The sequence below is a fragment of the Cebus imitator genome, unplaced genomic scaffold, assembly GCF_001604975.1.
Source record: "Cebus imitator isolate Cc_AM_T3 unplaced genomic scaffold, Cebus_imitator-1.0 Scaffold299, whole genome shotgun sequence".
Lineage (NCBI taxonomy): Eukaryota > Metazoa > Chordata > Mammalia > Primates > Cebidae > Cebus > Cebus imitator.
In genome coordinates this window covers 1,791,308-1,807,461 of record NW_016107614.1, presented here as the reverse complement: position 1 = coordinate 1,807,461, position 16,154 = coordinate 1,791,308, and the positions used below count along the sequence as shown (strand labels likewise).

Genomic DNA, 16,154 nt, shown 5'->3' with positions numbered 1-16,154 from the left:
TTCACCATGTTGACCAGGATGGTCTCGATCTCTTGACCTCGTGATCCACCCGCCTCAGCCTCCCAAAGTGCTGGGATTACAGGCTTGAGCCACAGTGCCCGGCCTAAAAATTTTTTTAAATGTATGTCATCCAGTCCAAAATCTCATGTCTCTCACTGCCCCTGAACCCTCCCTTATTTTTTTAAAATTAACACCATATATACGTTAGATTTTACATAGTCTAACCAAAGATGATGAAATTAGAAACAATTTGGTAGGGGGAGAAACATAGAAGTAGTTTGTCAGAAATGTCTGTTTTGTGAGGCCGTTACATTTCCAGAGAGCAGATGGAGGCATTGACCTGTTGTGCTTAATTCCTGCTCTCCAAATAACTTTCTGGTCATATTTTAGCATCCTGGGTATATTTGCCTGTAGGGTAAAAATATGTTAAAGAATGAACATGAGAATCTTCTTGATAGTTCTGTTTTTTCTTGTAATTTAATAAATTTGACAATCTAGTTGAAGAAAAATAGGATATATAATATTTATGCCTTAAAATACTTCTATGATATTTAGGAGATCTACTCTGTCCCTTATCTAGGGATATTAAGCCTTAAGATACAGAAAGCTGGCACCTATGGCTTCATGCCCAGTAAGCTGCCTCTGAAACTCCATTTTTTCCTCAGTTTCAATTATTAATTCATAATTTTTGAACTTTTATTCTGCTCTGGTTTTAGTGAACATGGTTAAGAACATGGTAAACTTAGCTATTACTAAGGGATTGCTTGTCTTTTATTTTAGATCAGTAGCTCCATACACTTGAACAAATACCATGTTGCCATTAACAGTGGTGAGTTACTGAGGCTGGGACTCTTATAGGGGTGAAGAGGTACATCCTGGTTTCAACCCCTCACACAGCATTCTCCATGATTCTGATCTCTGGGAGAGGGGATAATTTAACCCCAATTTTGAGAATTGCATTTTCTGTATCTAGGTTCTGTCTACATCCAAATTTAGATAACTTGGATTTCAAACACCTAGAAAACACATATTTAATGGCCTGAGATTTTTATGAACTTTATTTCTCACTTTCTGATACTCACTCTTGCCCACCCTTTCACTACTTCTCCTGATCCAGTTCTGTGGAAAGAAAAGTTTGGTCAAGGGTTTTAAAGTACACCTATGCCTTTCTAAAGAGTAAAAAAAAAAAAAAAAAAAAATTCCATGCCTCATGCCCACCTTCTCCATTATGTCTACACACTTGGTCATAGCTCTTGGAATATCCTTATATCCAGGTGTGGAGGGCACACAGATATGAAATAGCCAAGAGCAGATAAATTTCTCAGTGTAGACCTAGGACTTAGCAGATTTTTTCAGCCCCCACCCTGCTCCCCGACTATACTTACACTTTCTGTGTTTAAGAAAGAAGTGAGAAAATTAGGGGGCACAATTTCAGATTATTATCTGGCAAAAAATAGAACTCTTATTCTTTGAAGAGGGGCTGAGGAAGCATTTTTATGTTTTATTTAAAGAGTGAAGCTGTACTAAATTACAACTCTTGACTATAATCAGCTCTCTAAAGCTTTCTTTCCCCTTCTCTTTCCCTGGGACTCCCTTTTTCTGCTATTAAGATTAGCTCCTATCCAAACATCATTCACTGTGGCTATTTATCTTTTTCAGTCAAGAAGAATATACTTTGGTCATCAATGATATTGTCTTTGCCCATCAAGCAATTTATTGGTAGTTAGTACACACCTAAATTTGTCACTCCCAAATTCTAGACTCTCAAACTTGTCCCTTCACCTTCATACCACATCTCTTCTCCACTTGATCTTTTACCCTAAGATAACCTAAGCATTGCCCACCCAGCAGTATTAACTACAGGAATGCTTTCCTTCAGGAATTAAATGTTGTGTTATTGACTTGGTAGGCAAGTTCAGCTGTGTCTAACCTGTGATGTAGATAAACATCGTTGAGTAAATCATTAAAGATGGGGTTGTGAAACAACAAACTGTGGCTCTTAAAGGGTTTATGAGTATTATCTTATCCTTTACCACACCCTCAAGAATTAGGCTTAGAACTGAAGATAGGAAGACTGTGGTCAAGGTCATGCACGCCATTTCTCACCAAGGAGATAAACTGAAAACTAATTCAAGTACTGGAAATCCAGTTTTTTCTTTTCCTTAATGGGAAGTGGGAATACTTCCTCCACTAGTATCTTACTGTGCTTTAGTGGTGGTTTTCAGGTGATTAACAAATAATTCACTTGAAATAATAATTGACAAATTATTATTGACGAATAATAATTGACTATTACAGAGAGTCCTCTCGGTGAGCAGAAGCAGCATGAACTCAAATCATTTCAACATCTGTGATGAATTTACTGTTCTTATACAGATCTTATTTAGTCAGATGTGAAGGACATCATATGATACAGATTATTATCTGCACCAAACTAAAACAGTGCTTCCTCCACCGTAGGCCAAGTTGAGGAAATGGTTTGCAGGACAGAAAATTGTCTCTCTCTGGTTTCCCTGCTAGCTGCCCAACAATATTCTAAATTAATACAAGTGCTATATTTAGGGTCTGTTAAAATCTAAGATCTCAGAAAAATTGAGTAACTAGATGGCAAAAGTAAAGACGAGCTGTTTAAAACAGGAAAAAAAACTTGCAGACATCTTTTTTTTTTTTTTTTTAGACGGAGTTTCACTCTTGTTACCCAGGCTGGAGTGCAATGGCGCGATCTTGGCTCACCACAACCTCCGCCTCCTGGGTTCAGGCAATAAGTCTGCCTCAGCCTCCCGAGTAGCTGGGACTACAGGCATGCACCACCATGCCCAGCTAATTTTTTGTATTTTTAGTAGAGACAGGGTTTCACCGTGTTGACCAGGATGGTCTCGATCTCTTGACCTCATGATCCACCCGCCTCAGCCTCCCAAAGTGCTGGGATTACAGGCGTGAGCCACCGCGCCCAGCCCTGACACCTATTTTTTAATATAAAAAAGGTAATAGAATTAAATATCAGGAAGTTGAGATTAATTTTTAAAACATTCAAATGATAAAATTCATCTAAACTTAGGTTGCTATTGCGGGCACGGTAGCTCATGCCTATAATCCCAGCACTTTGGGAAGCCAAAGCTGGTGGATCACCTGAGATCAGGAGCTCAAGACCAGCCTGGCCAACATGATAAAACCCCATCACTACTAAAAATACCCAAATTAGCTGGGTGTGGTAGCACATGCCTGTAATCCCACCTAATTGGGAGGCTGAGGCACGAGAATCACTTGAACCCATGAGGCAGAGCTTGCTGTGAGCCGAATTTGTGCCACTACACTCCAGTCTAGGCAACAGAGGGAGACTCAAATAAAATACAACTTAGGTGCTATTGAGAAAAATTCTAGAAAAAAAGTAGAAAGCTGGATAACTTAGAGCTACAGCCAAAACTGATTTTATTGCTATATTGTAAAGTTAGTTGTTATAACAGGGCCATTTAATGACACCTGGACAAAGGTTAGTATTAATGTGAAGGCTCTCAGATCAAAGTGAAGCGATCAGTGGGCTCATCATTCCTATGTGTCCAGTTGCCTACTAGACATCTCAGATTCAGAATCGTGTAAACGTTGTAATACATGTAGAACAGAGCTCATCAGAACATACACACCCTAATAACTACCAGCCACTACCTTTGTTACCTCTATTCCTATTTCAGTAAATGGTGCTGCCCAGGAAGAAAACTCAGGAAGCATCCTAGATGTCCCCTTTCCCTCTCCTCTTTTTTGCTAGGGGAAAACATGAAACGTGGTCCTTACCTGTGCTCAAGTAGCCTAAATCTGCATGGGAAGCTAAGGCAAAAACAAGACAAAGTCAATACAAGATAAAAAATTATAGGATAAATATACAAGGCCCTGGCCAGGTGCAGTGGCTCACACCTGTAATTCCAGCACTTTGGGAGGCCAAGGCAGGTGGATCAGCCGAGGTCAGGAGTTCGAAACCAGCCTGGCCAACATGGTGAAAACCAGTCTCTACTAAAAATGCAAAAATTAGCCAGGCATGGTGGTAGGTGCTTGTAATCCCAGCTACTTGGGAGGCTGAGATAGGAGAGTTGCTTAAACCTGGGAGGTAGAGGTTGCAGTGAGCTGAGATTGCACCATTGCACTCCAGCCTGGGCAACAAGAGCGAAACTCGGCGCGCGTGCGTGCGTGCGTGCGTGTGTGTGTTTGTATGTATACAAGGCCCCATATAATTGAGCTTTACCAAGAATAGTGGTTTAGAATTTCAGGAAAGGATGCAATCAAACCAGGTGGGGTGGTTTTGAGCTAGCCAATGACAGGTTGACAAGAATACCCGGGTACCTGCTCTTACGACCTGTGGTTCAGCAGTATATTGTCCCTGATCCTTTTTAAGAGGAAAACGTACAAGTGGCCTTTTCTGTTGAAGTCATTTTCTCTGGAGGTTGCCATTTGCAGTTCTGTGAAAAGAAAAGTTGTTTTTTTTTTTTTCATTCTCCTGAGCTTCCACAAACTACTGCTCTAAGTGTCTCTTAAAGTTAGGGTAGTCTGTCAGTCTCTCTGATGATACTACTGTTTTTTAGCATCCACATGCTTTGTTGCATTGTTCCAGGTTAGAGTTCAGTGGATCCTGAACATGTTTCTTTTGCATACCTTAGGGGGTGGCATGGAAGACGCCACCTCCTCTTGCCATGAGGTTGTGAAACACATTCCTGCCTACCTGTGGTTGTCTAATGGGGACTAGTTTGAGCCATCTAGCCACAGTTGTTGCTTCAGGACTGGCTGCATGGCCCTTCGGAATACCTTACGTTAGTTAAGGGTAATAAAAACATTGGGGTGCTATTAAATTATTGAGACATGGGACAGCAGCAGATTAGAGTCTCACAATCATAAAGGAAGTTAGATATTACCTGTGGACTAAATTATTACTCATTTATTCTGTGTGAGCCTCCCTTTAGAGGAAAGTGCCTCTTTAGCTTTCTTCATAGCACTCTGTCTTCTTATTGGATGCATACCTTGATTTCATTCATCCCCAGGCATCTTGTTAATTCCAAGCACCAAAACTTGCTTCCAGAGCCCAGCTACAGGCCTGAAGCAGTACCCAGAAAATTTTTGCAAAGACTTAGGTAATGATTGTACTTCTTGAATTAGGAAGAACCATTTATCTCTTCAATTTTTCTACAATAAGATGCCATGATATTTCTTCACTCCATTCACAGAGCTTTGTCAACCTTTTTTGTGTACTGCTAAAATGCACTTCGAGTATATTCTTTGATGTATTAAAAAGGCATCCTACTTGTTTATAGTCACCTACCTTGGAAACATCAGGAACATATCCAAGAACCAGGAACTAAGAAATAAAGGCCCCTGAGCAGCAGAAGTTATGGTTAGAAAATTCATGTATTTACCCCTAAAACTATTCCTCAAGCTTTCATTCAGAGCCTATTTATTTTTAAAGTACTATTCTGGCACATGGGATATGGCTTCTCAGCCAGTGAGTAAAATTCTCTAGTAAAGGTAGAAATAGAACTGCTAAGATCAGCCACTGTTTGGAAGCCAATAGAAAGAAGATTTTAATACAAAACAGGCTACCACTGTGGCTTTTTAGGAAGTCAGACTTAGTTAATTGAGTAGCCCCTTAAACTGTTAATATAATTTGGTTCAGTATAATAAAAATAAGTGAAACTTCAGTAATAATGCATATGATAATGATCCCAAGTATCAGGAAATAATAAATTATGTTCAAGATGATATAATTTTTTAAGACTTCCATCAGAAAAAAAATTGAATCTTTAAATATTTGCTTTAAAATTTTTGGTACTTGAAGGTTAAACTTTTCCAGAGAATTTACTCTTTTTAGGTTATAAGAAAGCATTAATGCATGTTCGTGATTTCCAAATTTGTTTGCTTGTTTGTTTGTTGATATGGGGTCTCACTCTGTCAGCCAAGCTATACTGCAGTGGCATAATCATAGCTCCCTGCAGCCTCAACCCCCTTGGCTCAAGCGATCCTGTTACCTTAAGTCTCCCAAGTAGCTGGGATAGCTGGGACTGCAGGCTCAAGCTAGCAAGCCCAGCTAGCCTAGTGATTTTTACTAAGCACTTTTAATTTGATTCACTGACACTAGTTGATATTTGTATAAACTGTGTAGGTTTTTCCTTGGAGAGTTCCCAACTGGTAGATGGGGCAGGTACTCTTCTAAGACCCAAAGTAGTTAAGTGTTTTGGACAGAGTCACATAACTAGTAAATAGCAGGACTACTCATTGGTTCTCCACCTCCTCACTGGTACTGTAGCCTGTAACACATATTGTGCTGTTGCTTCCACCTGATAGACATAGCGGCAAAGTTCCTCCTAAAGGGCTCCAGGGGTCCTTCAGCAGGGACCACCTCCTGCCTGCTCCATGAGCAGAAAAGTCTGCAGCTGCATGAGGAGTCTGTTGAGCTCTTTTGTACATCTCATTGAGTCTGAAAGTTGGAAATGTCCTAACAGTCACTCATCCAAGGGTGTCACTGATGTCTTGCCTGTTCCAAAGGAAGAAGATAATTGCCATTTTTGCAAAGCAGGAGGAGCTTATTCCATATATTGCCTTTTTAAAACTTTTTATTAAGCCCACTTAACAGATAGACAAGTACTCAGTAGGTTTTTTTCCTAGCTGCTTTCATCTTTTCTTCCCTTTGGCACATTTTGTCCCCATTGCCAGAAGGTACATCGGAGTTTACCATACTCGTGTATGTTTTGTAATGCTTTAATGATCTTTTTTCCTGGTGTATTCACAATTCAGTTATACTTGGAAAGTTTGAGGTAGGCATTTTCTAAGACATTTCTAGTTTTTCAAATCCATGGTCTAATGTAGGCCCTTTCAGAAACCCATGGCACTACCAACTAAAACTGCTTTCTTGCTAATTGGGAAAACAAAAACACAGTGTATTATTCTCTCTGGTAAAGCAGTTAGGTTAAGCAAGAGATTTGACTAGTTTCTTGGTTTTGTATTTAGTCGTATTCAGCAATCTTTTCACCACTTGATCTTAAAAGTCTCCCTAAGTCAAGAACAAAAACCGAAATTGTCTGAAGCACCTAGCCTTTTGTGCTTTATGCTTTATGTATGTTATCTAATATCTCACAATTATTTGAGATACTGACACTCAGTCCCAGCTTACAGATGAGGAAACCAAGGTTCAGAGACATGAAGTAACTGCCTAAGATCCTGTAGATAGTAAATGTCAGAGCCAAAAGTGGAATCTCGGATTTCCATATTCCATAGACTGTGCTCTTTCCACTATGACCCCACTGCTCAGAAGCCAGTGGAGGGTGGGAAGGAAGGTAGGGGTGATGTGGGTTGCCTAGGGTCAGCCTTCCTTGTAAAGGTGCCTCATGACTGGGACAGAAAAGTCAAAGACTGAAGAAAAGAATTAGCCAGAAGATACTATCAAACAACATCTGTTTGATAGTATTTAAGCTGCTTCTGTGCTCTGCCCTATTTCATGTCAAGTCACATAATAGTCTCCTGAGGAATTATAATCCATACAGAGAGGGAGTTTGAGAAATTATATAAAACTCCAGGAAACTGGAGCAACTGCATGGGTTCAGACATCCAGAAGCACAAAGCAGCTAGTGAAAGGCCTGGCTGTCTAAGCAGGCATTGCCTGTGGCGTGACTTGAATCTAGCATCACCCTTTCACACAGCCCCAACTGTCACGATAAGCCCTAAGGATTTGTCCTGGGTGACTTACTTAAATGGCAGAAAGGGGTTTTTAACATAGAATGATTTCTTGTTCATGATTGTAAAAGATGTACTGAAGGTCTAGGAGAATGTAGCAAGTGGACCTTGAGTGAAGATACAATACTACTAACCTTGCAGTGATAGGCCTGTATAGTTTAGTGTGGCCTCATATCTGTCTCCTCACTTCAGAGACTGTGAATTGGGACTAGCTTATCATCTCACCTTTTAAAGTATGTGAAATTATTGATTTCTATTCCGTTTGCTCCCAGGAAAGGTAGAAGGATTCCTGCATTAGCATGACCAATTGGTCATGCCGAGAAACCATCTTAAAATTTTAAGTTCTCAGCCAGGCATGGTGGCTCATGCCTGTAATCCTAGCGCTTTAGGAGGCTGAGGCAGATGGATTGCTTGAGCTCAGGAGTTCGAGACCAGCTTGGGCAACATGGTGAAACCCCATCTCTATTAAAATACAAAAAATTAGCTGGGTGTGGTGGTGTGCACCTGTAGTCCCAGCTACTTGGGAGGCTGAGGTAGGAGAATTGCTTGAACCCGGGAGACGGAGGTTGCAGTGAGCCAAGATCGCGCCACTGCATTCCAGCCAGGGTGACAGAGTGAGACTCTGTCTCCATAAAAACAAAAAACAAAAAATAAACACAACTGTAATTTCTCTAAGTACTTTTTTTTTTTTTCTTTTGAGATGGAGTCTCATTCTGTCGCCCAGGCTGGAGTGCAGTAGCACGATCTTGGCTCACTGCAACCTCCGCTTCCAGGGTTCAAACAGTTCTCTGCCTCAGCCTCCTGAATAGCTGGGATTCCGGGCACCTGACACCATGCCTGGCTAATTTTTGTATTTTTAGTAGAGACAGGATTTCACCATGTTGGTCAGGCTGGTCTTGAGCTCCTGACCTTGTGATCCACCCACCTCGGCCTCCAAAAGTGCTGAGATGACAGATGTGAGCCACCATCTAAGTACTTCTAAACCAAGATTTGTACTGTAGTGTGCCTCAATTATTGTCAGTCTTTTGGACTCATAAACCAAGGATTATTTAAGAGGAATACCCAGACCTAAAATAAAGCAAAGTATATGCTGACCAACTAGAGTTAATAATGTGGTCAAAATTTTAGGTTTTTTTTGGAAAAAAAAAAAATGTATTTGCAGTATTTCTTCTCTTTAAGATAATGATTTTTGAATGATTACTTTTAAAGTATGAAGAAGTATCCTTTGTAAATATAAACTTACACTGTGGTTAAATTAAAAAAAGAAAAAGTATGAAGAATACTGTCACTAAAAATTGAGACAATAACAGGCCAACTTTATATTATAATTAGGTAAATAATTCTTATTTATTGAATCAAAAGTATACGAACAGACTTAGAAGCAGTTTTGGCCAAAGTACCCACTCTCTTTATAGTACAGATAGCCAGGCAAGGTGGCTCAACCTGTAATCCCAGCACTTTGGGAGGCTGAGGCAGGAGGATCTCTTTAGGCCAGGAGTTCAAGACCAGCTGGGCCAACATAGCAAGACCTTGTATCTACAAAAAAGAAAAAAAAAATTAATAATAAAATGAATAACATCAGGTGAATTTTATAATGTAAAAACGGTTCTTTGGTAAATGACCATACTAATACCTTCTTTTTCTTTGTCTGTCTAGTGAGAACTCAACAGAGGCAATAGCAGTAGATTCTAACAATCAGTCGAAGTCCCCACTGGAGAAGTTTATGGTCAAGCTGTGTACTCATCATCAAAAGCAATTCATTCGTGTTCTGAACGACCTGTATACTGAATCTCAGCCAGGCACTGAGGACCTGCAGCCTTCTGATTCTGGAGCAATGGATGTATCCACTTGTAATGCTAGCTGTGCCCAGCTAAGCACCAAACATAAGGAAAAAGATGCTCTGTGTCTCGATATGAAGTCTCCTGCTTCTATAGATTTGTTTGTAGACTCTCACAGCCCTCTACACTTGACGGAACAGACCACGAAGGAGCCTCCTCCTGAGACAAACTCTGTAGATGGAAGAGAGAATGCCTTGACTGTTGTCCAGAAAGATTCCTCTGAACTTCCAACCACTAAACCGAATTCTATTAACAGCAGTTCAGTGGATAGTTTCACTCCGGGATACCTCACTGCATCTAATTCTTCCTCAGTGAACTTCCACCACATCCCTAAAAGCTTGGAGGGGCAAACCACTGGACAGGAGCAAGACACAAATGTGAACATATGTGAGGATGGGAAAGACCATATGCAGAGTTCAGCTTTAGTAGAAAGTCTAATTACAGTAAAAATGGCAGCTGAGAATAGTGAGGAGGGCAATACCTATATTATTCCTCCAAGAAATTCGTTCAAAGCTTTATCAGAAGAGGCTTGGGACTCAGGGTTTTTGGGGAGCTCACCTAGAACTGCAGACAAAGAGAATACTTTACAGTGTAGCTCAAAAACACCTTTACGTCAGGATTTAGAGGCAAATGAACAAGACGCAAGGCCAAAGCAAGAGAACCATCTTCACTCGCTGGGAAGAAATAAGGTGGGTTACCATTTACATCCCAGTGATAAGGGCCAGTTTGATCATTCCAAAGATGGTTGGTTAGGCCCCAGCCCTATGCCAGCTGTTCACAAAGCGGCAAATGGACACTCAAGAACCAAGATGATATCAACCTCCATTAAGACAGCTCGGAAAAGTAAAAGGGCATCAGGGCTGAGAATAAATGATTATGATAACCAGTGTGATGTTGTTTATATCAGTCAACCAATAACAGAATGCCACTTTGAGAATCAAAAATCGATATTATCTTCTCGGAAAACAGCCAGAAAGAGTACTCGAGGATACTTTTTCAATGGTGACTGTTGTGAGCTGCCAACTGTTCGCACACTAGCCAGAAATTTACACTCCCAGGAAAAAGCTAGCTGCTCAGCGTTGGCATCAGAGGCAGTTTTCACTCCTAAGAAGATCATTACAACTTCAGCCCCTAGACATACAGTAGATGTGCAGCTTCCCAGAGAAGACAGCCCTGAAGAACCTAGCAAAGAAATAACCTCTCCTGAGGAAGGAGGTGGAGACGTTTCACCTGGAAAAGAACCTCAAGAGCCTGAGGTTTGCCCCACAGAGATTAAGCCAAATCTGAGCAGCTCCCCTCGGACTGAGGAAACAACAGCCTCCAGCCTGGTGTGGCCTCTCCCTCCTCAACTTCCTGCAGAGGACCTGCCAGAAGATGGCTCCACAGTCTCAGCTCCCACAACAAGTGGGATGTCTTCTGAACACGACCAACCATCACTTGCCCTGCCGGATACGGAGGAGATGAGTGTACCCCAGGACTGTCCCCTGCTTCCCTCTACTGAAAGCTTTTCTGGGGGAGGCAGTGAAGATGTCATTTCTAGGCCTCATTCTCCTCCTGAAACAGTCAGTAGAGAAGAAAGTCCTCAGCGCTCAGAAAATCAAAGTTCCCCACTGTGCATGGAGCCTCCCATGAGTCTGGACAAGGCTGAGGATGACCAAAGCATCAGTGCTGAGGTTGAGCCTGGAGAAACCCAGAAGCTAGATGTCGACCCACTCTTGAAGGAAAGCGGCACTTTTACTGATGAAAAGCCCAGTGAAACTGAGGAAGGTGAGGCAGCAGGTGGTACAGGAAAATTAGAGGGAGAGGATGGTGATACAAAATGCCTGTCAGAAAAAGACACATGTGAGCCAAGCATTGACTCACTCGAAGAGAATTTGGACAAGAAGAAAAAAGGTAAAAAATTCCTTGAGGCCTCTGATAGGTGCCTGAGAAGTCAACTTTTGGATTCTTCCTCTACTGACAGATGCTTAAGAAATCAAAGTTCAAATTCTTTCTCAGCTTGTCTTGAAATCAAGATTTCTAAAAATCCTGGTACAAAACGTTCAAGAAAAGAATGGCACCCTAGTGGGGCAACACCTGAGGGCCTTCCACCTGACGGTTTCCACACGGAAGCTCTGGAAGACACAGAAAAGCCAAGTGTCGGCGAACGCCCGCCTGAGAAAGATGCCGAGCAGGAGGGTGAAAGCGGTGGGGTCATCACCAGGCAGACTTTGAAAAACATGCTGGGCAAAGAAGTCAAGGAGTTAGGAGGAGAGATTTTCCCCAGCAAGGACCCCATAACCACAGCTGGACAACCACTGCCTGGAGAGAGACTAGAAATCTATGTTGAGTCTAAAACAGATGAGAAGAATGCTCATATCCCCTCAGAACGTATTCCTTTTAAGAGGGACCCAGAACAGGCAAAAGAAGAGCCAGGGCATCTTCCCACACAGCATGCGGAGGAGGCTGTGAATGAGGTAGACAGAGAAAACACACAGCAGAAAGATGATGACAGTGATGCCCCATGCAGCTCTCTTGGGTTGTCGAGTAGTGGAAGTGGTGATGCTGCTAGGCCACCAAAATTGGTGCCAAGGCCTAAAAGATTGACCTCTTCAACCTACAACCTAAGACACGCTCATTCTCTGGGCTCCTTGGATGCTTCAAAAGTGACTTCAGAAAAGGAGGCTGCACAAGTAAACCCCCCATTGCCAAAGGAAAACAGAGCTTCAGAGAGTGGAGACCCCCTAGATGAAGATGATGTTGACACCGTGGTAGATGAACAGCCAAAGTTTATGGAATGGTGTGCTGAGGAGGAGAACCAAGAGCTCATCGCCAACTTCAATGCCCAGTACATGAAAGTTCAGAAGGGCTGGATCCAGTTGGAGAAAGAAGGACAGCCAACACCAAGAGCAAGGAACAAATCAGATAAACTGAAGGAGATTTGGAAAAGCAAGAAAAGGTCACGAAAATGCAGGGGTGCTTTGGAGGGTCAGAAGTTTTCTCCTGTTCAGATGCTGTTTATGACAAACTTTAAATTATCTAATGTTTGTAAATGGTTCTTAGAGACAACTGAAACCCGGTCTCTAGTCATTGTGAAGAAGCTCAATACTCGTCTTCCAGGAGACGTTCCCCCTGTCAAGCATCCACTTCAGAAATACGCTCCTTCCAGTCTGTATCCTAGTTCACTGCAGGCTGAACGCTTGAAAAAACACTTGAAGAAATTTCCCGGAGCTACTCCTGCTAGGAATAATTGGAAAACGCAGAAGCTCTGGGCTAAATTTCGAGAGAATCCTGACCAGGTGGAGCCAGAGGATGGCAGCGATGTTAGCCCCAACCGTAATTCTGAAGACAGCATAGAGGAAGTCAAGGAAGATAGAAACAGCCATCCTCCAGCCAACCTGCCCACTCCAGCCAGTACTCGGATTCTTAGAAAATATTCCAATATTCGAGGAAAGCTCAGAGCCCAGCAACGTTTAATCAAGAATGAGAAAATGGAACGCCCAGACGGTCTGGCTGTGGAAAGTAAAACAAGTCGTAAGAGCGTATGCATCAATCCTCTGATGTCCCCCAAGCTTGCCCTGCAAGTAGATGCAGATGGGTTTCCTGTTAAGCCCAAGAGTACTGAAGGAATGAAGGGAAGGAAAGGGAAGCAGGTGCCTGAAATCTTGCCTAAAGCAGAAGTTCGGAGTAAACGCAAGAGAACAGAAGGCAGCAGCCCTCCTGATAGTAAGAACAAGGGGCCTGCGGTGAAAGCCAGCAAAGAAAAGCATGCTGATGGATCCACCAAAACCCCTGCCGCCAAGAGGCCAGCTGCAAGGGACAGAAGCAGCCAACTCCCCAAAAAGACGTCTTTGAAAGAGAATAAAGGGAAGATCCCTAAAAAGTCCCCTGGGAAGAGCTGCCCTCCCTCCAGGAAAGAAAAGGAGAATACAAACAAAAGGCCTATTGCCTCGGAAACACTGACAAAACCTGTAAAACAGAAGGGGGCAGGTGAATCCTCTTCAAGGCCCCAGAAAGCCACGAATAGGAAGCAGAGTAGTGGAAAGACTCGGGCCAGACCCCTGACAAAAACCCCAGAGAGCAGTGCAGCTCAGAGAAAGCGAAAGCTGAAGGCAAAGCTGGACTCTTCGCACAGCAAACGGAGGCGGCTGGATGCAAAGTGATTGGAAAATGGTAACCAAGAATGAAACTGTTCTATAGAAGTAACCTTTTATTTTGCATTAACTAAATCTGCTTTTATAAGCTTATCAAGCCTTTCAAATTTACAGTTAATGGAGAACAGCGTCATTTGAGATGTCAGAAAATGCATCTCAGATGGAGAAGGGAACTTGCAGAGTCCTTCTCTGAGGCTAAGGGAAGTTATATATTATATTCTGGTTGTTCCTTGGGTTTTAAACTTGGAACCAAGCAGTTTTTGTTTTTAAAAGTACAGTGCCTTATTTATCCTTTTTGTTTTTAAATTTACAAAAGCTAAAAAGCTGATCTATGTGATTAAAGGCTTGTATTTTATACTTGATGCACAAGCACTTGTACTGTAGCCGAGAAGACCACCATCATGCACATCAAAGGAGCTTTTCAGCAGCCACCCTGCAGCGTCTGCCCACCAACAGATACCCCTCTTTGCAAACCCCAGCAGTGAACTTCCCTCTCTGTCTTGTTTGTTTAGATGATATTTGAAAGCTAAACCAAATCATTTTTATGGTATGCAGAGGATTTATAATTATTATAAAAGATTACTATTTCTGTTACCCCCTTTTAAAAAAGATCACATTAATTGTTGTTTCCTCCTCTCACCTTTGATGTTTTGTCATTTGAGAGCATGTGTATGTCACAAGTGTTAATTTTTGTTGATAACTTCTAAAAAATCATTTGCATCCCCAAACTGTATTACTGATTCTCACCATCTTCATTTCTGGCCTTGCTAGCACTCCTGCTGCCAAGAGGCCAGCTGCAAGGGTCTTAGAAGACTGAATTCTTAGAAAATAGATTCTTAGATGGACAAGGGAACTTGCAGAGTCCTTCTCTGAGGCTAAGGAAAGTTGTTTATTATATATACTTTGGGAGTATATATAATATATAACTTTGGGAGGAAAAAGTCCAGGATTTTTTTTTTTTTTTTTATCTTGTAGCTGTAATTTGATGATTAGGATGAAAATGACTGTTCTTATTTTCTTTCCTGCCCAGAGTACTTCCATATTCAAAGAAAGCCGAAATATTTGCAGTAATAGAAAGGTTTAAGAGTGTGTATGTCCATGTGTGCTTGGGTGCATTTGCATGTGGTTATCAGCCACAAATGTCTCCAAATCCCGGTTTTACAGTAAAATTTTTTCTTCCCCGTGCAGTGTTTGGGTGTCCCTGAGTTGAGTAATTAGCAAAGAACAGGTGGTTTAAAAGTAGCCCAGTATCTCTGTGAGCATCTCCAATACCACTGTAGTACCAGACCCAGATCTAAAACAGTCGGAGTTATGTAAAGGTTAGAGTAGCCTTGCAGTGAGAGGAAGCAGCTGCAACATCTGTGGGGAGTCCCCACATCCCCTACACCCAGAGCTGATGTGCAGCTGTGGGCTCCAATGTGAATGTAGTTGTTGGAGTAGATGTTCATTCTGATTAATGCCATCCTAGTAGTTAAATGCTTGTAGTATCACTCCTGCCATATCATGTCAGGCTCTGTTCCATGTCTCAGAAGTGAGAACTACAATATTTTCACTGACTTTTTGTGCTTTTCCCAGGTGAAGCCTGAGACGGGTGCATTGGCTTTAGGCCTAGTGCTTATGACCTTGCTCCATTATAGCGAAGTGTGTACTTGACTTTTCCATTGGGCTGCTCTACAAAAAAAGGCTTGGCTGCTGAAGCCCCAACCAGCTTGTTTAACCTGTTCTGTCGCCAAAATCAGCTTGTATGGACAGCTGTGGCCCTGTCCATTTCATTTAAAAATTTTCCATTTAGGTTGTTTCAGATCTCTTTAGATAAGCCCAGATGGACTTTTTTCATGCGAATCATGATAATACAGGCCTTCTACCCATTCTGTTAAAGGTTTGCTGTATATCATGGAAACTTCTGATGATTGGATAAGACTGGAGAAAAGCATTTGATTTATGAGAAATTTAGAATTGTGTTGAATTTCATAGCTAGAGAAGCTTGCTATTTTATGAAGCCCTGATTTGTTTTAATGTCTTCTCTGTCTGATGAGTCTTTTGTTTTTCTTTTTATTATCTTTGACTCTGGCCATTCAAGAGCTACCTATATTAATAAAACTGCTGAGTGTGTATATTGGCAACCCTTTCTCAGCATTAAGTTGCACAGAAGCATTAATATGTTTTGAATAGGTTCATTTAATCTTAAAAAATGGTTTTAAGGTTTTAAGAATATCTTTTCATATAGTTGTCACTGGATGTTGTTTTTGTGGTGACTTAAACAGCTGATGTTTGCCAATGGCAGGCATGCTGATTCCTGTACATTAGAGGCGCCCCCTTGGCTGCATACAGACTACCTTGTAAGGTGCTTGGATTAGGTTAGGGAGAGGAGTAAGGTAGCAAGTGGGTGGAACTTTTCCAGTTCCAAGTGTGTAACTCATTCCATTCCTTTTCTAAGTTATTTTTCATTTTTAAAAGCTCACTTAATAGCCTTCTT

At 41.7% G+C, this 16,154-nt stretch overlaps 1 protein-coding gene across 10 annotated transcripts in view; it reads left to right on the top strand.

Annotated features, from left to right (window-relative positions):
• LCOR (ligand dependent nuclear receptor corepressor) overlaps positions 1-15,793 on the top strand; it is a 152,489-nt gene extending 136,696 nt beyond the window's left edge. For all 10 annotated transcript variants that reach the window (XM_017502786.2, XM_017502793.2, XM_017502787.2 and 7 more), the window contains one exon: positions 9,364-15,793. In XM_017502786.2, coding sequence (XP_017358275.1) covers positions 9,364-13,687 — 4,324 coding nt within the window. In that variant the 3' untranslated portion in view covers positions 13,688-15,793. The remainder of the gene's footprint in view (positions 1-9,363) is intronic.
• The last annotated feature ends 361 nt before the right edge of the window (positions 15,794-16,154 follow it).